The sequence below is a fragment of the Penicillium nucicola genome (genome assembly GCF_028828085.1).
Source record: "Penicillium nucicola strain IBT 29836 chromosome Unknown utg000001l, whole genome shotgun sequence".
Classification (NCBI taxonomy): domain Eukaryota; kingdom Fungi; phylum Ascomycota; class Eurotiomycetes; order Eurotiales; family Aspergillaceae; genus Penicillium; species Penicillium nucicola.
In genome coordinates, this window is record NW_026643125.1 from 3,213,332 (window position 1) to 3,233,862 (window position 20,531).

Consider the following 20,531-nt stretch of genomic DNA (forward strand, 5'->3'; position numbering starts at 1 on the left):
CGTTGTTGAAGGAAGGAGTCTGTCATGATACACCAAAAGTACATATAGACCCAGGCATCTTAAAATGATGAATTACGAATTTCCTGCACTTTCATTCCGTATATCTGTAGCCTATTCATACCAGTCGATATCATATCTTTATCTTTATATCATATTTGCATAGTGAAAGGACTTTAATACCAGTACCACAAAAGCCAACAACAAGTGGGTCATCGTCAGATGTTTCAATAATCTGTATTCATGTCCAGAGCAGATATAAGTCAAAAAAGAAATCAAACAGAAGCCAAAAACTCGAGGACCCAGAATCCTAAACACATCACATCACACGCGGGGAATCAATAAGTCAATCACCGTCTACGAAAAGTCCTCTTCGGCCTCCTCAATGTTATTCTTGATGCGCAAAAGAAGAGTCGTCTTCCACTTGTCTAGCTTGCTCAGCTGGTCAAACTGGAAAAGCTTGTCAGCGAAGCCCTCCTGGTCACCACCCTCGACAGCCTGGGTCAGATCCACGAGTAGCTGGTGCTCTCGCGTCGAAGCAAAAGTAGGATCGAGCTCTCGGTATGATTCAAGGGCACGGTTTGTCTCAACCAAATCCTACAGACACGGAATAAGCATTTTGATATAAATCAAGGGGACATGAGCTACGTACCTTTGTGGCAAGATGGCAAATACCAGCCTTCAGGAGATAATCCTTAACTGACCACTTCATCAGATTGTTGTTGATAGAGGACCGGCCGATGCGCTCGTAGTTTGTAATGGCTTTGTAGTAGTCGTTGTCCAGGGCTGCCAAGTCCGCCACCTTGAGGAAGTGTTTGTTTGCGAGACTGTAGTATGACGTCGATGTTAGCAGATTCCCCTTTTCAAAAATATCCAAAGCTCAAAGGGAATATGGAATGCATACGCTTCGGCGTTATCGCCCTCGAACCACTCCGCGGCCTTCTCATACGAGTCAAGTGCCTTCTTCATATCTCCAAGCTCGACCTCATACACCTCGGCAAGGTATTGCTGCTGCGTCGCCGCACGGCGCAGGTTTCCTCGTAGTACGTAGTGCTGGATAGCGCTAGAAAGAACACGGGCCGCATCCTCGGGGTCTGACTTGCGGTATACCTTGAATGCTTCCTGGAGGGTATTGGCGGCGTCGTCAGGTTCATTCAGGTTCTGGGTCTGGATGGAGGCAGCTTTCTCGAAAGCCTGACCGGCCTCCTTGTCTATTCAAATGAAAACATATCAGTTCACAGGCTCAGTTATCGCTTCGAACAGCACATCAGGCGGTGTTAAGCAGGCGGCGGGGTATCTCGTACTCATTTTCTGTACTCGGAATGCATTTGCAGCCTGGGTATACAGATCTGCGGCACTTTCGTACTTCTCTGTCCGTCCTCCGAACCAACTGAATCCGCCAGAGGCGCCAGAGAGCGCTTTGTCGGCCTAGTTCATCACAAGAGCGATGTCATGGTTAGCTATTTGCACTTTCGTCATTGCTTGCGTCTCCAGGCAAACGGGACCAGGAGAGGTATGGAGGGCGTACCTTTTGGAGCAGGACACGGGGATCTTGAGTCATCTTGGGTTATGTTTGCAGGAGGGAATCTGCAGATATTGGAGGGAGTGTGGCCAACGGGTCTATGAGAGCATCGATCGGCGGTCCCGCTGGAGGCGGTGTCCCTTTATTTTTCGGTATCCGCCTAAGCTCCTGTTGTCTTCAACGACTTTTGATATTGCTCTGGGCTGATTGCTACATTCGCAGCTATCTCTGGCTTTTATCGAATCTGATCAGTTGTCGCAATTTCTACATCTTGACAATGGCTTCCCTACGCGCTACGGCTCGACTATCTAAGTCGCTGCGTCCTTCATACCGTCTTCACACCACCATCTCTCGCTGCTATTCCTCTGGAAAATCCGCTACTGCCGACCTCGAGTCTATTCTCGGCGAGCCAAATTGGTCTGTCAGATCATTGCTTCCCGACCCTGCCTCAGGGCCATCCGCATCCGAGGTAGTGACCCCGAAACAACTTCATCACCTATTGCGCATCTCGGCACTTCCTCAACCTGCCAACGAAGAAGAAGAACAGACGATGCTGAAGACCCTCGAGTCTCAGATTCACTTTGTCAAGGAGATTCAACTCGTTGATACTACTGGTGTCGCCCCGCTCCCTAGTATCCGAGACGAAAGCTCTGCTGCAGTTGAAGAGAACACCATTGGCCTGGAACGACTTCAAGGCGCTCTACTCAAGGAAAAGGTCTCTGGAAGACGCCGAAGAATCCAGCGTATCCCAGGCGAAAAGAATGTTCATCCAGATGGGACGGCTTGGGATGGGAATGCGCTCGGCTCTGCAACGAAGACCAAGGGAAAGTATTTTGTTGTGGAAATCGGCAAATGATTTCGTCCTGCCTATCTCCAGGACATTGAATAAATGAAACATGTTCCTTCATCCTGGAGCCAAGCAAAGTAGTATCAACGGTGTTGGCCTGTCTGCCTTGGGCAGAGATCCTGAGTCAGCCCCCAAGCTTAAGCTCTATGACAACATCGCCCCCTCCAACTTTGCTCAGCTCTTGCTCGTCTCGAACTTGTCAACCTGTGACTTTACTACCCATTTTGCCGCCAATGTTTAAAGGTTTGAAGGAAAAACAAGCGGCATTGTTCGATTCCAAGCGATCTAACAACAATGCCTCGGAAAGCGACCGCGGCCAAGATCTAAGCTCCATCTTGGATCGGGCGCAGCGTGCTGACTTGACCATTCTTGTTGCCGAGGTCGCCGAGTCTATGCGAATTGGTGTTTTGGAAATCTTCGAGAACCAAACCCCCGATTCAAAGTCAGACTCAAAGGACGTGCCATCCACTCCGTCGACCCCGTCGACCCCGTCGATTCCACGCAAGCCGCTCCCTACCGAGAAAAGCGACGAAGACACACCGCCCCTACCCCAAAGGCCAAGCAACGTGAGTGCAGGCAAAAGTGACAGCCCACAAACTGGGAATGGCAAGCCCCTCAAACCGCAGGCAAAAGTCGCTGCACTATCCACTTTCGAGGACTGGCGGGATTCTGTGCTTTTACGGATCGGCGAGGTTGTCAATAAAGATGACAATGACGAACACCAAGCCTCGGAAGAACTGCAAAAGGCTGCAAAATCCGATGAGATTCCCTTTGAGGGCGATAGAGATAGCCTGGAAAAACTACAAGAAATCTATCACCCCGTGGAAACACCTCTGAGCAAACTTCCAAAAGCAACAAGATTACTCATTCTCCATTCGCTCCTTCTGTTAATGCTCAGCCTGAAGCACTATAATGCCTACTCCCGAGTTTTGATGCTGAACGTGGCGTCTAGTTTGAACATAGATATCAACGTGTTGAATGAAGACGAAGTCAAGGTTGCGCGTGGTCTGCTAGACACAGCTTTGGCCTTGTCAGATCAAGAACACAAGAAGGAACCCAAGAAAGACGACATGAGAAAATGGAAAGTCGGCATCGCGTCTGTAGCTGGTGCAGCTCTCATCGGTCTCACTGGTGGACTTGCAGCTCCCTTAGTGGCCGCAGGCCTTGGAACTGTTATGGGTGGACTGGGTCTCGGTGCTACTGCCGCTGCTGGATACTTGGGGGTCCTCGCTGGCAGTAGTGTTGTCGTCGGCGGCCTCTTTGGTGCTTACGGAGGCCGCATGACTGGTCGCATGATGGACAAGTACGCCCGTGAAGTTGACGACTTTGCATTCCTTCCTATTCGGGGACAACAGTCTCGAGATGAAAAAGATAGCGAGGCTGCCCGACAGGAACATCGACTACGGGTCATCATCGGTGTCACTGGATGGGTCAAGGAAGAATCCAACTTTACTGTCCCATGGAAAGTGATTGGCTCCAATTCAGAGGTCTTTGCTCTTCGCTGGGAAATGGAGCCTTTGATGAATTTGGGTAACGCAATCTCCGCCCTTGTAACCAGTGCCGCATGGTCAGTAGCCGGGCGTGAAGTTCTGGCCCGAACCTTCTTCCACACACTTATGAGTGCGGTCATGCTTCCACTTGGTCTTTTAAAGGTTGCTGGTGTCGTGGACAATCCGTTCAGCGTCGCCAAGTCTCGCGCCGATAAAGCAGGCCAGGTGCTTGCCGATGTTCTCATCAACAAAGCCCAAGGTGAACGTCCTGTCACATTGATTGGGTATTCTCTTGGGTCTCGGTTGATCTTCTCCTGCCTCCAAACCTTGGCCAAACGGAACGCATACGGTCTCGTCGAGTCCGTTATTCTTATGGGATCACCTACCCCTTCTAATGAGGAACACTGGCGCGTGATGCGTAGCGTCGTGAGCGGCCGTTTCATCAACGTGTTCTCTCAAAACGACTCTGTTCTGGCCTTCCTTTACCGAACCAGCAGTTTGCAGCTTGGTGTCGCCGGACTCCAAAAGGTCGAGGGTGTTCCAAGCGTCGAAAATCTCGATGTTAGCGATATGGTCAGCGGTCATCTTCGTTATCAGTACTTGCTTGGAAGAATCCTCACCCTCACTGGGTTGCAGGACCTGGATGCCAGCGAAATCCAACGAGAAGAGGATGCACTTGCCGTCGAGGAGGAACAACAAGAGAAGAAACTGCAGCAGAACCAGCGCGAGGCTGGCGTGAAGGACCCAAAGTCGTCTGCTGCTCAGGAGACCTTGAATAGCCAGGAAGGATTCGGAGAGGATGCCCGGTTGCAAAAGCAGGTTGAGACGCAGACCCAGGAGAACATGACGAACCATCGGATTCAAATGCTTGATGTGGACGATGACGATTACTCCCTACCTGAGAAGGAGGATCATTCAAAGCATTCTGCCCTCTAGATGTGGAACAATATTAGACATAGATGCTTCTGATCTAGCTATCATTTGCAATATGCCTCAGATACATCTCCAATACAGAAATGAACAGGAATATCTCTTCCTATCTCATCGAAGCTGTGTCCATATTGACTGGCCGGCCCTAGAGCTAGTCTCATTGAGATCTTGCAATCTGATATATTCCTGGTTACTGGCTGAAATTCAAGATAAAAATTCACGAAAAAGACATTGTCCGTATTCGTGCAGCTAAGAAGTCTCCAAAACATCCTCAAGGTCTACGCGAATACTGTACAACGTTCTGCCGTAGATGGAACAGCCATAACAAGTAGACAGGAAATCGCTTGCTTGTCCTTCGTGGCATATGATCTAAATATTCATTAGTATGAACCAAGGGCAGACTTGGAATTATTGATGGTCCAACCCATGTGTTGATCGGATACGCAGAGTGCCAGAGTGCTGGAAAACCTTAAAACCTTATTTTTTATGTGATCACAGCTCGAAGCTATACTATCAATCCTGAGCAACATGAACAACAATCTTTCCTCTAGCCCGACCAGATTTCAATTGCTTGAATGCTTTGACAACATCCTCAAGCTCATAAGCCGTATCCAGCTGAACCTTGACATCCCCCTTCTGGACCCATTCCCCAAGCTGAACAAGATCCTCCTTGTTATTTTTGGTGACAAAAATAACATATTTCCTTTTTCCTCCACCAAGGAACCCAGGCAAAAGCATACGTTCCGCAAAAGTGCCCACACCCGGCGCCCCAACCTGCACAAAGGTCTTCCCAGGCGCCAGGAAGCGATCAGACTGACGATACAGCGCAGCGGGGAATCCAATATGATCAACAATATGATCAAAGACCACACCCCTGCCACACAGGCCCGCAACAAGATCCTCCTCAACCGAATAATCAATAATCTCATCGGCCCCAAGCCCGCGACAAAACTCCACATTCTTCGTCGAGCACGTAGTCGTCACATGGCATCCCATCACCTTCGCAATTTGAATAGCGAAAATACCACACCCGCCCGATCCCCCATTGATGAACACCTTATCGCCCGCACCGACATACCCCTTCAGCGACTGGTATGCCGTCTGCCCAGTCACGCCGAGCGTAGCGGCGTGATCAACCTCCACGCCGTCGGGTAAATGGACCAGGAAGCTTGCCGGGGCTACTATCAGCTCGGCGAGAGATCCGAATTGGCACGGCTTGCCTAGATTGCCGTAGACGAGCTGGCCGGCTGCGAAATCCGTCGCGTCGGGCCCTGTTGCCACTACGCGGCCGCAGAAGTCCATTCCTGGGGAGGCGGGCGTGCCGATGACGAGTTTGCGGGCTAGCAGGCCTAGTTCGGGGAGCTTGTAGTCGGCTGGGTTGAGGGAGGCGGAGAGGACTGTGATGAGGACATCGTCGTTGTGGAGTGCTGGTGGGGTGCGGGCGTCCGGGGTGAAGGTGAGGTTGTTTTCGAGGCCATTGGTTGTGTCGCTGTACAGCCAGGCTTTCATTGTGGATTGTTCTGCTGCCATTTTTGTGGAGTCTGTTGGAGAATGAGAAGAGAGGGAAAACTGGGAGAGCTGGGGCGGCGGCGTCTGTGGAGATCCACGATGACCTCACCAATCGTTCTTAACGTTATCGGGTAAACATTGAATTGTTGAATTGAATATCATTCCTATTTACTGCTTTCGCAGGAAAGTCAAAGCTCCAAGCGCATATGCATCGACGCCGGTCTTCAGCGTAGGCTGAATCACCGGCGCAAAGAACGGCGAGTGGTTACTAGGCAGCGTATCCTGCGTGCCCTTCTTAACAGCCTCATCCCAAGTCTCAGGATCAGTCCCACCAAACATCCACATCACATAAGGTGCGCCAACAGCAGTAGCGAGCAACGAAAAGTCCTCACTGGCACTGGGAGGCTCCATCTCAACCATGCTATCCCCAAAGTACGGGCCGAAAGTCTCCTTCAGCGAATCAATAGTCTTCCCATCATTAATCGTCGACGGCGTCGAGAACGTAAGCTTAATCTCAGGCTCGCGCTCGACCCCAGCAGCCTGACACTCGGCATGGATGATGCGATGGATCGAAGCGCAGACGCGCTCGCGCACAGCGGCATCAAAAGTCCGCACATTCAACTGCAAGTCCAAATGAGCCGGGATGATATTGTGCGATTGGCCGGCGTGGATGCTGCCAACCGTCACAACCGCCAGTTTCCCCGGCGTGACCTCGCGCGACACAATCGACTGCAAGCGCGTCACAATCGACGACCCGAGAACAATGGGGTCGATGGTCGTCTGGGGCGCCGAGCCGTGGCCGCCGCGTCCGAAGATCCGCACGTCGTATGCGTCAGCTGCTGTAAGGAGCGGGCCGGCGCGCAGGTTGACCGTGCCGGCGCGCATGCGCATGACATGTTGCGCGAGGACGAGATCCGGCTTGGGGATCTTGTCGTAGAGGCCGTCGTCGAGCATGGCCTTGGCGCCATCGAGGTGCTCTTCGGCTGGTTGGAAGATGCAGATCAGGGTTCCGGTCCATTCTTCGCGCGCGGCGTGCAGGAGAGTCGATGCTGCCATGAGGGATGTGACGTGGGTGTCGTGGCCGCAGGCATGCATCACCGGTTGCTGCTTGCCGCTCGAGTCTCGGGCAATTACTTTGCTGGAGTATTCTAGGCCTGTCTGTTCTTCTACAGGGAGTGCGTCCATGTCACCCCGCAGTAGGATTGTTGGGCCGGCGCCGTTGCGGAGGACGCCTGCGACGCCGTGGCCGCCGATTTTGGTGTGGACTTCATACCCGAGAGCTTTGAGGTGGTCGGCGGCTTTTTTGGCGGTTTGTTCTTCTTCGCCTGATAGCTCGGGGTGGGCGTGTAGGTGTCGGTAGAGGTCTTCGAATGGCTTTAGGTCTGGGCGGAAGCGATTGATGACGTCGCCCAGCGCATTCTTGTGATCTTCTGCGACGAGTGAGTTGAGCGTTTCTGGATCTAGCATGACAATTCCATACCTCTTAATTGCATCTTGGCCAGGTGGTGAGGTCGGCAAAATACAGGAAATAGCTCGACTTATAAAAGTGTTGCTCGGCAAACCCCCCTCGATTCCCCGCATCCTCGCCAATTCTCGGTCTGTTCCGCATTGTCAACCATTTGCCGACTGGTTCGATTCGATCTTCTCCACTGACTGCCAATCGGATTGGAAGGGGCTTGATATCGGCAAACTATGGCTGCCGAGCCCGGATGCACGCGCATTGGACTTGCTTGGCTCTATCTTCATATTCTTATCGGACAGTAGTTCGGCGTGGAAGTAGGATCAGGGGTGAGTTTTACTATCTTAGTGTGTTACTTGCTCGAGTTATCTAGTGAGTACTGTCAGTCATGGCTATACTATGGGAACTGTGGATAACTTACCTCGAAATGTAGTGGACGATCCAGTTGCCATTCTGTTATCGTCATTTTTAAATAGTTTCAATTGAATGGTACAAGTAGGACATATTGAGCAGCTTGATCAAAAAAAGACATGATCGTTAATGTTGCAACATAAGGCAGTGAAACGAGGAGAGTCGCGAGAATCAAGTTGGAGGATAGAGAAATCGTAGGCTGGCGATAGAAGACAATACCCAACAATCCACCTATAGAGTGCATGACAAAGAAGACATGCCAAGTATATACAGCTTCCAGCACTTACTAGAATTGAACAGAAAGTCAGGGGTGAGAGACCTGAACAAAACATACTGCTGCCTTCCAAGGCAGGCTGATCACTGTAATTCGATAACCAAGACAGTACATCCAAAGGAGGGGTTAACTCTGTTGTAGTCAGTCATCTACAGTTCTATCTGGCCTAGGTGGCAAACGCGGTAGGTTTCAATCCCGAAACATGGTATGGAGTAGGTAGATTGTGCATCTCATGACACAATATATGTATGTATGCGCGATAAAGGTCCACAACCACGCAAGACTCCAATGTACAATACGGAGTATAAGACCTCAAACACTCAAACATAATCCCTGAACCCAGTCAAACCCACAGATTGATAATCAACATTACAAAGTGCCCCAGTCTAGGTGGTCCCTAGTTTTATGCCATAGTGCTGCAGCCACCCCAGAACCAGGTAAGACCAAGCCAATCGAATGCAAGAAGAATCCAGCGCCCAAAGCCTCTGACGAATCAAAGAAATGACCCGGTGACAGAATCCCTCGAAACCCCATTGAAGCCTACACGCCAAAGGCCATGTCCAGCTGAACCAGAAACCTTAACAAGCCCGCACGACACTAGGCGTTCTCTGCCTTGCGCTCGGGCCCAAGCCACCGGTCTTCAGGGTCTGACATAGGGCAAGTATTTGCTTTTGCTAGTGGCTGATTTTCAACATTTCTGCCTAGAGACATTCGCGTAATTTGGCCAGATATGTTAGGGTATAGACGATGAACTATCAAGCCAGATTGTAAGTGTACGCCATTGGATCAGTCTGTGTATGTTTTTTTGCGGCCCGTTCCAAGTGGACAACCCACTACCAATGCAACCACTCACATTGCAGGAGATGAGCGGCTCAAAAAAATCCACAAAAAAAAAGAAACGCTCACTCGAGGACGGTGTTTTAGGAATAGCCGAACGCGGGGGTCGAACCCGCAGCCTTAAGATTAAGAGTCTTACGCTCTACCGATTGAGCTAGCCCGGCCGGGCTGTTGAAGGACGGTGACCTAAAACGAATGATGTTCAGATTGAGAGTTGTGTGCGTCTATGCAAATGAGAATGTGTTATGTGTTATGGTATGCGCCAGGGTGCAAGGGGTTGGCGCCAAGTCAGCATTGTCGGAGAATTCATATAGGAACCGCAATTTGCTATCTTGGAATAGCGCTCCAAATGGTAACGAATCAAATAAAAAAAAAAAAAGAACAGTCTGTCCTTGAAATAGTGCCGATCTGGCGATCTGGACTTGAGGTCAGACCCCCCCATAAGCAGAAGTTGTGCCTGCGAAGGCAGCAAGAAGACAAGTCCAGAAGGATGAGAGAGTTGACCATTTGATCTGGTGCGCGTCAAGCGACACAGGCAGCGGTGTGGAAACAGATTGGAACAGGTTCATGATTCAGGGTCTGACAGGGGGAGATGAACAGAGGGAACCTTTAGGAATCTGGAGGGATACGACCGCAGACCTGTGGCTGGAGTATCGAATCAGGAAGGAAAGATAGCGAAACCAGTGGCTGAGGCTGAGCAGGGCACTCGAATAGGATTAGTTTGGTTGGATTGGGTGAGAGGGTGGCCCGTATACGGGTTTGGAGGCTGACAGGATTGGGGCTGGTGATAGTCGTGGGGTCCAAAACTCATCCAATTTCCGAATCCGATGTTATTCTTAGAAAGCGTGAAACCGTTTCCATAAATGGAAACGTGGAAGAGAACAAAGCGAATGTCGTTTCAAGAGAGAGAGAGAGAGTTGTCTCGGTAGACGCTATGAGGGCGGCTGCGGGGGCCTATGAGCGGTAGGAAATGCAACGGAGCCTCAACTCTAGCAGTTTCAGGTGTGGACTATCCGATCCAAAAACAATCTATGATCTATGGCGGAGTGCGAGTGACGCGAACCTGAGGCCTGTTCTCAAGGTACACGAGACTGCATCAGCCACACGCCAGGACATAATGACAGAATACAGAATGACAGTATTGGTATTACTCCTGATGTCATGGGTAAATGTCGTAGGTGGGGAATGAAATCCCATGAAGATAGAGGATGCTTACCGTATGTTTGAACAGGGACAGCCAATGAGCTGATCGAGTGGTTTCAACCCGGCGGTGTTGACCAAGGCACAGCCCCTAGCCACAGACTAAGAATATGCAAGTCAAAGACGCTAAAGACACCAAGTAAGTTAGTGTCGGTTACTAAGTTCGTACATGGCCCCCCGGGGGTTTTCAAGGCTGCAGATCAGCCAGGCATCTATATGTAAGTTATATGCAAGTCATGTCCTATATAACCCTCTCTCCTCCCCCCTTTGGGTATACTCCATCAACACATAACATCAACTGTCCCAGACTGGTTTCATACTCTTACTCCAGTCACGCAAATCTAAGATCATCCATTCTCCCCTCGTGACCCCCCATAAATCAGTCACGGTGTCGCCTTTCCGCTCAACTTCTTATATCGTCGACCCTTCCAACCTCACAACTATAAGGGAACGACCCCCTCGCAGTCTGACCAGACGTCTACTGGCACTCCGCCGAACAAACACCATGCCCGCCCCAATTGAAGTCACCGATCCTCTTGTCGTCGTCCGGGAACTCGCCGACGACGAGAGTCTCGTCGTGACCGAGTTCGAGGAACACGCCGCTCACTGCCGCCACTGCTCAAATGCAGTCGAGACCCTCAAGGATGGCCGCTCCATCTGTGACCAAGGAAACGCCGGCGCTCGCACTCTGGCCCAATACATCTACAGCCGCAACGGCAAGTACTACTCCGTAGTTGACGCCGAGGCCGGCAAGTCCACCAGAGTCAAGCTCCCCCGCGACGCCTACTCCGTCCGCAACCTCCTCACAGCAATCGAGCAAGGCCTCCGGATCCGCTCCAGGCCCGTCGTCGTCCAAGCACCAGTCCAGACACCCTCCACAAGCCGCAGCTACGACCGCACCTACCCAATCCCCGCGCGCAGAGTGAGCGGCGAGCAAGTTCGTCCTCGCTCCATGTCTCCAGAGAGCTACCAGATCATCGAGCGCGCTCCCCGCAGCTCTCGTTCGCCAGCTTCAATCATGTACCGTTCTCCTGGGGGCTCCTCTCCCAGCCGGCCCTCTTCCAGCCGTGGCTCGCTGTACAACACAGACCGCCAGGAGCGCGTGGAGCGCCAGTATGAGGCTCCTCGCCGGTATGTCGAAGGTGGCAGCAAGTACCACCGTTGAACGTGAGACGCAAAGTACGCTTTTGTCTCTCGGTCTTCGATTATATGGTTTCAACTACGACTTCGTCTACTATGCTCCAATTGCTTTGAATAAGCATAAGCTTCCATTCAACAGACATTGATTGTCTACCACCCTCCCCATCGCATTGTTTGGTGCTCTGGCAATATGTGCACATATTGCTACCCACCACAGTCTTTGAGATCTGCATTGAAAGGGCCTGCCTGGATGCGCCCTCGGAAATTTACTTTTCTGTCTTCACTGATCTCTGACTCGAATGTCGCAGCTGCAGGTCGGGGTCCAGCTTGGGACCCCGACCTTGAATTGTGACTCGGGGTTTTTTGCTGTATCCCTGCTTCTTTGAAGTCTTGGCTAGGCATCTTTATTGGTGTACATCCATACCAATCCATCTGCAGATGCAGGTGTGGGTGGATAAGCCAATGAGTGAAGCGGGAACTCGTTGTTCATGCATGTTTTGATGCCCTGCACGCTTTATTGGTCTGTTTGTGTGACTCATTCTGTTGTTTTGTGGAGAAGCTTGAAATAGCTTTATCTTTTTATCTTTTTATCTTTTTTTCCTATGTGATTTATGAGATGCGCCCTGCGAGGCTGTCGGCCATTCCTTTTGGACAGTCCTTCGGAATGGGTATATGATTTCGAGGAATATGAACTTGAATATGAATCTTTGCAACACATGAATTTATCTCTTAACTGTATGTCTCACTGTATAGTATACAGTAAACTTTATCCGCAATCTTGAAATGTATTCGGTCATTCATAGTTCCATCGTGCACTAGTCATATGGCCTGAGTCAAGCAATGTTGATCAAACCAACCGAACTGCGCCTTTCCCCCACAATTCTATTTGTCTCCATTTTTTCTTTACAGAAATACAGGTGTTGCTTTAACTTAACTTACACTGTACAGTTCTTTACATGACTCACTGCGGGGTTGTGGCTGAGGTGTTGGATGTGCCTCAGGCGAACACGCCGAGATCTCATGCGTCAGGTAAAATCATCCGCTGTGCATATGGAGAGTAGCCTACATAAAGCTTGTTACATGATGTACAGGTATTCGCGGGATGCAATATGACGGGTTGAATGTGCCATCCCGTTCATAGCCTCGCTGACAAGGCTGCAAAGCCACCGGCCGATCACTGCTATGGTGGACCCTGCAGCTCTACATCTCCACTCTGGAAGCTGTATACATCCCCTTCTGCTTTTTTATATAAACGGGGTAGAAATAACGTTGAATCTGGCAGACTTTATTTCTTGCACTGACAAAAAGTGACTTGGCCACTCGGTAGTATGACCGGATCAGTTGGAGATTGTTCACGCGTCGATCTCATCTACTTATATCGCCTGATTTTGAGGTGGTCATGACTTGCAGATCATAGTATGGTGTCCTCGAGTTGGGAGCAAATTAGGCCTCCTGATTTTAGTTGGTGTTTGTATCAATCCTCAAATGAATCACCCCTAAATAGCCTTTAGATCTCGGCTATCCAACTCGAGCGTGGGTCACAGGTCCAATATGTAGGCGATATCATCGGAATGTTCGACTAAGAACACGTGAATGGCTTACCCACTGACCCTGACTGGAATTTATCAATCTTGAGGTTGAATTAGCATGTTGTCATGTCTTTCGAAATGAAAGAAACTCACCAGCTCGGCAATACTGGCGTAAGTACCACATCCAAAGATAATCATTCCAACCACAAAGACAATACCATTCAAAATGGCAGTCTTCAAGTTGTGCTTCTCATACCAGGCCCCCTCCCTCAAAAGCACATACCACATAATAGGCGGAATATAAAAGGACAGACCCGAAACAAACAAAGCCGAGATGATGGACAACAACTCCGAGAAGATCGGAATAGCCTCAGCAATAACCCAAGCAAGAACCGTGACAACGAAAACAAGACCGAGCCAAGTCATCCAACCCTTGCTAGTATTAACATAGCGAACAATCGAGTCCCGATAGACCTTGCCGTGAATATACCGACACACCACAGTCGTATTGATCGACCCAGAGATAAAAATCACTGGCAGAGCAATACCAAACACAACCCTAGAAATCACCGGCCCAGCAGACAGCAACGCAGGCGACTGCACTCCCTGCCCAACAAAAGCATAGATAATCGACCCAGTCAACGTATAAACCACAATCTGAATCCCACCCATCCACCAAAGCGTCTTCACATAATCCCCAGGGGTATGCATATCCTCCATAAAAGAAGGCAAGCAGCCCGCAAACGAATATGCAAAAACAATATTATTCGTAGCAACAATAGCCGCCGAAAACGTAATCCCCTCCTTCGGCCACGCAGACCAGGGCACCATATCGCGCACAAACTCGCCCGTCCCACTCGAACTCTGAATCCCCGTCGCAACCATCGTAACCCCAATAGCAACAATAATCGACGCGAAATCCACATACCCCAAGATCGCAACCTCGGCAAACGAAGGCGGGATAGCAAGCAGCATCAGGATCGCCGCAGACACAACACTAAACACGATCGAGCACACCTCGCTCTGCGTGATGGTCTGGAAGGCAATAGCGCCCGTCAGGCAATGTGACCCGATGACGAAAACGAGGAGCGCGACGAAACTGCCCACGAAGATCTTGGAGCCGATGCTGCCGAGGAGGAGCCCGCCGACGTCGGCGTAGTGCCCGATTTCTGGGTACTTGAGTTTTGTTTCGCCGATGTTGTAGCCGGCGTAGATGGCTACGAAGCCCAGGCCGATGGTCATTATTATGCCGGCGACCATTCCTAGCGTTGCGAAGGCTGAGGGGAGGCCTAGGCTGCCCAGGGCGATGGCTTCGACGATGGAGATTACTGTGAGGCGTTTCCAGCCTAGACGGTGGAATTTGGCGTCGCCTTCTAGGATTTGTTGTCTTTCTGGGTCTGAGAGATCGGGGTCTTTTGGGAGGGCTTCAGTGGCCATTTTTCTTTCTTCTTTTTGTTGTTTTAGGTGGCGGGTGAGGGTGTGAGGTATGTAAATGGAATTGAGAGATCCAGCAGAGGCTGTATCTATGATATATTTGACTGGGAGAAAGTGAGAGAAAACTCAATCCCTGATCAAAAAATGAAGAATAGATGGAAACCCCATCAGATAAGATCAAGGGATTTAAAGAATCCGGTTAGAGTGGACCTCGGAGTAAGCCCCTCTGAGACATGGCACGGTCTTCAGGCCCTTTGGGGGTCTCAGGTCTCGGGTCTCATTGCTCGTAGATTGGCATTCGAAGTGGGGATTGGCTAGGTTGATTAATATAGAGAGTTGGGGGACTGATTCGCACATTCTGTTCCCACTTGGTATCCCTTTAGCCTCTTTCTGCAGGTAGAGCAGGCTGGCAGGTCTGCGGATGTACCCGACTCTGGCACTAAACTTATAGTAGCTACCCACCCCGGGTTCCGGACGTTACTACCCTGCGATTCCGAGAAGTGTACGTAATTAGCTTGGGTGAGTTTTGCTATGGTTGGAAGGTTTCTTTCTTATTGGCCTTGGCATGATAGAATCAAGACTAGCTAGTCTCTGCTTGTATCTCGCTTGTTTCTGTGCCAAGATTGTCGGAGGTGGACTCTTGAATCGGTTGACTTGTCTTGAAGATGTTTTCAGTGACCGAAATTGACAGAGGATTGTCTTGAAGCTTGGAAAACGAAGTCATTCGACAATTTTGGAGTATCTGCTGGAACGTAGCACTTAGCCCTATAGGGCTGGATGAATGTTGACCGTGTGTCTTGGCTATTTTCTTGGCCTGTCAGAAAATCAGTACAAAGACAATCGAATATTAACGTGAGCCCTAGAATCTTGAGAATGGACGTTCCAGTCAGTCAACTGGTGGGTTGATGAACCCACCTGCCTGGGTTCAACTGGGTGAATATCGGGGCTCAAGTTACTCACTACCTGTTTGACGCCAAACGCGGGTACTTCAAACCATACATAACGCTTGAGAGCAATGACATACGTGAAGAATTGGGTTATATCTCTTTCTTTGCTCTTGCTCTCACCATTTCTTTCTCATTCATACATTTCATCCTGAGAAGTCCGGCGCACGTACTGGCTTGATGGTGAGTTTCTTCATTCGAACATAGGACGGCAGTACTTCTGTCTACCTCCTGAGCATGTGTAACTTTCCGGTATGTACGGGGTTAGTTCGGGAATTACCTTTCCTCGGGAGCGTGAAGGGAGAGAGATGTTACCGATTGAGTTGCGACAAAGAGACAGTTTCACCAGATAAGAAATTAGAAAGGGTGAGCAGTGAAGGCGAATTAGATAGGATTGGATTGTTATCAAATTGAAGAAGTGTCGGGGTTGAGGCAGGTCTGCGAAAAGTGGATAAGATTAGAGAGAGAAGAATAATGCAAAGAAACATTTCTGAGGTCCGAAATTCTCGATGACATCTCTTAGATTGACTAAGAATTGTTCTAGGAATAAAGATATGCGATAGCGACAGTCATTCCTCCACAAGTTCCCGAGCTAGCAGGTACATGAAAAGTGAGGGCTCGGCCCAGCTCCTAAGCAGATAGCCCATTCTCTAGCAATATTCAACCCAAGCGTCCAAGTTCATGTTCTTGATAACAGTGGAGAATTTGTCAGCGCTCTTTGCATTGCAGGCGGTTGACTTCAGAGAGGCGGAGAGGGTGGCTCGGCGCTCGATCTTGTTGTGGCGGTGCTTGTGCTTGTGAACGTAGGTGGTGTTGGTGTTGGTGTCATTTTCGGAGGTATCATCATCCTCAGAGGTATCATCATCCTCAGAGGTATCATCATCCTCAGAGGTATCATCATCCTCAGAGGTATCATCATCCTCAGAGGTATCATCATCCTCAGAGGTATCATCATCCTCAGAGGTATCGTCATCCTCAGAGTCATCATCGGAGTCGTCGTCAGTCTCGTCATCCTCGTCAGCGGTCGTGTCAGTCGTAGCGTCCGAGGTCGAGTTGGTATCGGCATCAGTTGTAGCAGTAGTGGCAGCAGAAGTTGTTGTAGTGGTGGTGCTGGTAGTAGCGACGACAGCGGCGGAGGCGGAAGTAGAGGAAGAAGCAGAGACAGAAGCGGTTGCAGAAGCAGAAGCAGAAGCAGAAGCAGTTGCACTGGCAGTGGCTACGGCAGTGGTCACGGCAGCAACATCCTCGCTGGTGTCAGTGGTAGCAGCGGTAGTGGTATCAGTAGTGGTATCAGTAGTGGTATCAGTCGAAGAGCTGTCGCTTTCAATAGTCTCATCGGAGTACTCAATGTGGAAAACGGGCTTGTTGACCGCGGTAAAGGCAGCATAGACATCACACTCATCGTACTCAGCACACTGCTCATTGACAGACCATTGCATCTTGTCAATAACAGAGCCGATGATATCACCACCATTCTTGAGACCAATAGCCATGCCACGAGAGTGAGCCTCGGTGGAAAGGAAAGTCAAGTAGTCAACGGAGTCCGCCTCAGTCAAACCGAGACCGTTGTCATTGCCGTATGCATCAATGTTATCCGGGTCCACGCCATCACAGCCCTTCTCCTTTGCCAGATCCAAGCGCGCACTCATGATCGATCGAACGCTGGTGGACTTGATGTTCAGCCACTTCTCGCCTGGCCAGTCATCGAGGTTGCTGCCGAAGTCTGCCGAGTTGAACTTGCTGATGTCGGAGCGCCAGTCTTCGTAGGTTCCGGCGGAGAAGTAGCAGATGACCTTGCGGCCCTTGGCCTGCAGGGTGGAGATCGTGGCTGCGGTGTTGTCGAACAGGTCGATGTCCCAGATGTCGGCATCGGCGGTGGTATCCTCGACGGCGTCGATCAGCTGAATCTGCCATTTGACTCCAGCGGCTGGCTGCCAGATGGTAGTCTCAGTGTCGCGCTTCAGCATCTTCTGGGCGTGTCCTGCGGCGTGTTCAGCCCGGATATCCGCCCCGATAGCGAGGAAGAAGAGGCCGAGAACACAGGACACCAGGACCTTTCTCTTGGCCATGATAGCCTGCCAGCCCGAATTTTGGGAAGAATACATCATGTTGATAAAAGTTTGAAGGAGTGTCAGAAATGAATGAATGTAGAAAGGAATGGAAGACGACTTGAGTCCAGCAAGCGTCAGAAAATTGTCAGTAAAAGGAGAGACTGGTTGAGAATAGTATGGACATCATGAGCAGCCCCTCGATACTTATACTCCCATCTCGCTCGTGAAATTATATGCCCTGCATGGAGATGTTTCAGATTCCCACAGGATCGGAGGTATAAAGCCCATCAGAGCGGGGGGAGAATTATTAGCCTAAGATGGACTAGCCACTAGCGGGGGACTTTAAACGAGCCAAGCAGGGCGCAAACAGATCACACTGCATCTAAATCCGAAGCGAGAGCTCGTAGCCGGGAAATATGAGGCACGTCAGAGAGGGAGAGTATGAAATGGAAGATGAAACGCCTGCCAAGAAACGCCTCGCGGTTGACCAAGTCCGTTCATTTGCCACAAAATAACTGTTTTACCTCATTGAAGGACATGGAATCTGATCAGTACATGGTCTAGCCCTAGCATGATTAAAAAACGCGCCGATAGGTCCCAATCGGAGGGGCCGGTGTTCTGTTCGTCTCGAATTAATTAGACAAGATTTGATATAGCGCTATATCAAAGGTATAACATGGGCATATTCTGCTGGATATTGAATCTCATTTTCAGGACCAACAGGATCCCAGCTCGGGAGAATTTTCTTTCATGTTAAATGACAGAATCTGAGGCCTCCAAAACACACAAAGAAACGAAATGGAGTACAAAATACCCGATCTATGCATTAGGGGAGAATTAGTCGCAAGCCATCATAAAGTTGACCAATGACAGTCCCTCGCCCCTGACCACAAAGCTCTCAGCAAATGGTCTTTTGATCTCCGCTTTCCTTGGCAGCTTAGGGGCGCTTCCCAGGTTAACCAGATGGACTGACTATGTTGACACGGGTTCCTGGATCTCATCTTACTTGCAGAAACACTGCTATTTCTCCGTCATACGTGATAGTCAAAAATCCCTGCTAGCGCTACCACTCAACCCCAAGGAGCAGGAAGAGAGCAGAATTCCATTACTGACCGTCGTACACCTCATATGCGTAATTTCTTCCGACATGGTCCTCCCTCAACCGCGTCTGTCCAGGACCGTACACTCGCTCACGCATAGTCCCGCTCTCATTCTCAGGTGCGTAGACCCCTCGTCTCCGAAGTTCCGGCACCAAGAGCTCAACCACGTCCTCAAAAGTCCCCGGAGTCTGGACATAGCCGACATTGAACCCGTCCAGGTCAGCCACGCGGACCCATTCCTCCAAGAAGTCCGCAACGGTGCTGGCGGATCCCACGGGCACAGGTCCAGCCCCGCCGATGGAGATGCGCTTGCCGATATTCCTTGGCGTCCATGGCGGCACATCGGCGCTCTGGTAGCTGAGCGTGTTGATTGTTGAATGGACCCGCGCGTCGACGTGGACATCGGCCGGCGTGATGGGCGTATCCAGATCGAATTTGCTAAGGTCGATGCCGCTGCCCCCGGAGAAGAAGGCGAGGCCGGCTTCTTCGCTTGCGTGGGCGAGCGCCTCGCGGTATTTCTCTTGTGCTTCTTCGTCCGTTCGGCCCACGATGGGCGTGAGAATCGCGAAGACTTTGACAGAGCGGGGATCTCGACCGTTCCGCGCTGCTTCTTCGCGGATGGCTTTGATGCGTGGTGCGAGGATGTGGGGCGACGGCGCTGAGACAAAGATTCCCTCGGCGTGTTTGGCGCCAAAGGCTACACCCGCTGGGGATGTCCCTGCCTGGAAGAGGAAGGGCGTGCGCTGGGGCGATGGATCTAAAATGTGACGCCCGTCGAATTTGAAGTGTTCGCCGTCATGGTGGATGGTTTTGATTCGACTTGGGTCGGCATATACGCCCGTTTCTGCGTTCTCTTGCAGCGCATCGTCAGCCCAGCTTCCTTCCCACAGTCTGTGATGTGTCAGTCTCCTGCAGGTCCGAGTTGAGGATTGCTTGCTGCTTACTTGTATAATGCTGTCAGGTACTCGTCGGCAATTTCGTATCGTTTGTCATGATCTACCAGGGGCAAGCCCACCTATGCATGTCAGCGTGATGCAGGAGACATCCAAATTATTCACTTACGGCTTTAGCAGCAGATTCCTTCCACGATGTTACAATGTTCCATCCGAACCGACCACCGGTCAAATGATCCAAAGTCGAAAATCGCTTTGCAACCACATATGGAGCCTCATACGATGTCGACGTAGTGATCGCGAACCCGAGATTCTTGGTGACTGAGGCCATGGCTGAGATAGGCTGTCGGAGTGTGGTTAGCGATGCGCTATTATGAAAGGCAAGTCTCTGGACTGAGGTTCTGACATACTATCGCCGGGTCACCCATGGGGTATTGGGCACCATTGCGGATAGCGGGCTCTGCACTCCCTTTGTAAGTGTCGTATAGGCCATAGGTGTCGGCAAGGAACAGGGCGTTGAAGTCGCCTTTCTCAAGTATCTTGGCCAAATTGGTCCAGTATGACAGATCGCGTCGCTTCGTGGCTGATCGATCGGCAGGATGCTTCCATTGGCCAAATGAAAGATGCCCTACCGTGAACATGTCAAATCCATTGAGGTAAATACGTCGTTTGGTTGAGCTGTCGGCTGCCATGATAGATACTCTCTTTTTCGATAACAACTGAATCTTTTTAGTTCAGAATCCTATGAGAAATCTTTGATTAATTTGATTACTTACTTCAATCTCGGATAGTTCCAGACGTTTTATATCTCATCTGTCTTATAAAACCCCGCTCGAACTCGACTGCTGCCATTTTTACTCCAAAGCACGAATCCCTAGTAAATCAGAGTGCGCAATCAACCGTGGGAGAGAAAAGAGACCCCTCTGAAACGGAAGAAATCCGAGGTGTTCGGTGATTTCTAGTA

The 20,531-nt window shown here is 50.4% G+C and overlaps 9 protein-coding genes across 9 annotated transcripts; 3 read left to right on the forward strand and 6 right to left on the reverse strand.

The window, feature by feature from the left end:
• Window positions 1-354: 354 nt before the first annotated feature.
• sec17 (alpha-soluble NSF attachment protein SEC17) lies at window positions 355-1,558 on the reverse strand (the record flags this gene model as incomplete). Its single annotated transcript, XM_057123634.1, has 5 exons — window positions 355-594; window positions 650-824; window positions 902-1,208; window positions 1,302-1,425; window positions 1,526-1,558. 5 exons carry the CDS (start codon window positions 1,556-1,558, stop codon window positions 355-357), a joined length of 879 nt encoding a protein of 292 aa, XP_056989367.1.
• Window positions 1,559-1,796: 238 nt separating this feature from the next.
• N7511_001210 (uncharacterized protein) lies at window positions 1,797-2,375 on the forward strand (the record flags this gene model as incomplete). Its single annotated transcript, XM_057123635.1, has 1 exon — window positions 1,797-2,375. One exon carries the CDS (start codon window positions 1,797-1,799, stop codon window positions 2,373-2,375), a length of 579 nt encoding a protein of 192 aa, XP_056989368.1.
• A 224-nt stretch (window positions 2,376-2,599) lies between these two features.
• On the forward strand, window positions 2,600-4,792 carry N7511_001211 (DUF726 domain protein; the record flags this gene model as incomplete). The annotated part of the gene is made up of 1 exon (XM_057123636.1): window positions 2,600-4,792. The coding sequence occupies one exon, from the start codon at window positions 2,600-2,602 to the stop codon at window positions 4,790-4,792; it is 2,193 nt and encodes a 730-aa protein (XP_056989369.1).
• Window positions 4,793-5,299: 507 nt separating this feature from the next.
• On the reverse strand, window positions 5,300-6,316 carry N7511_001212 (NAD(P)-dependent alcohol dehydrogenase; the record flags this gene model as incomplete). The annotated part of the gene is made up of 1 exon (XM_057123637.1): window positions 5,300-6,316. One exon carries the CDS (start codon window positions 6,314-6,316, stop codon window positions 5,300-5,302), a length of 1,017 nt encoding a protein of 338 aa, XP_056989370.1.
• Window positions 6,317-6,463: 147 nt separating this feature from the next.
• N7511_001213 (putative zinc metallopeptidase) lies at window positions 6,464-7,762 on the reverse strand (the record flags this gene model as incomplete). Its single annotated transcript, XM_057123638.1, has 1 exon — window positions 6,464-7,762. One exon carries the CDS (start codon window positions 7,760-7,762, stop codon window positions 6,464-6,466), a length of 1,299 nt encoding a protein of 432 aa, XP_056989371.1.
• Window positions 7,763-10,981: 3,219 nt separating this feature from the next.
• On the forward strand, window positions 10,982-11,641 carry N7511_001214 (uncharacterized protein; the record flags this gene model as incomplete). Its single annotated transcript, XM_057123639.1, has 1 exon — window positions 10,982-11,641. One exon carries the CDS (start codon window positions 10,982-10,984, stop codon window positions 11,639-11,641), a length of 660 nt encoding a protein of 219 aa, XP_056989372.1.
• A 1,554-nt stretch (window positions 11,642-13,195) lies between these two features.
• On the reverse strand, window positions 13,196-14,681 carry N7511_001215 (uncharacterized protein; the record flags this gene model as incomplete). Its single annotated transcript, XM_057123640.1, has 2 exons — window positions 13,196-13,246; window positions 13,299-14,681. Coding segments are annotated over 2 exons (1,434 nt in total), but the record flags the coding sequence as incomplete, so codon positions are not given.
• Window positions 14,682-16,173: 1,492 nt separating this feature from the next.
• On the reverse strand, window positions 16,174-17,631 carry N7511_001216 (endo alpha-1,4 polygalactosaminidase; the record flags this gene model as incomplete). Its single annotated transcript, XM_057123641.1, has 1 exon — window positions 16,174-17,631. The coding sequence occupies one exon, from the start codon at window positions 17,629-17,631 to the stop codon at window positions 16,174-16,176; it is 1,458 nt and encodes a 485-aa protein (XP_056989374.1).
• Window positions 17,632-18,679: 1,048 nt separating this feature from the next.
• N7511_001217 (LLM class flavin-dependent oxidoreductase) lies at window positions 18,680-20,259 on the reverse strand (the record flags this gene model as incomplete). Its single annotated transcript, XM_057123642.1, has 4 exons — window positions 18,680-19,565; window positions 19,619-19,689; window positions 19,737-19,910; window positions 19,978-20,259. The coding sequence occupies 4 exons, from the start codon at window positions 20,257-20,259 to the stop codon at window positions 18,680-18,682; spliced, it is 1,413 nt and encodes a 470-aa protein (XP_056989375.1).
• Between the last annotated feature and the right edge of the window lie 272 nt (window positions 20,260-20,531).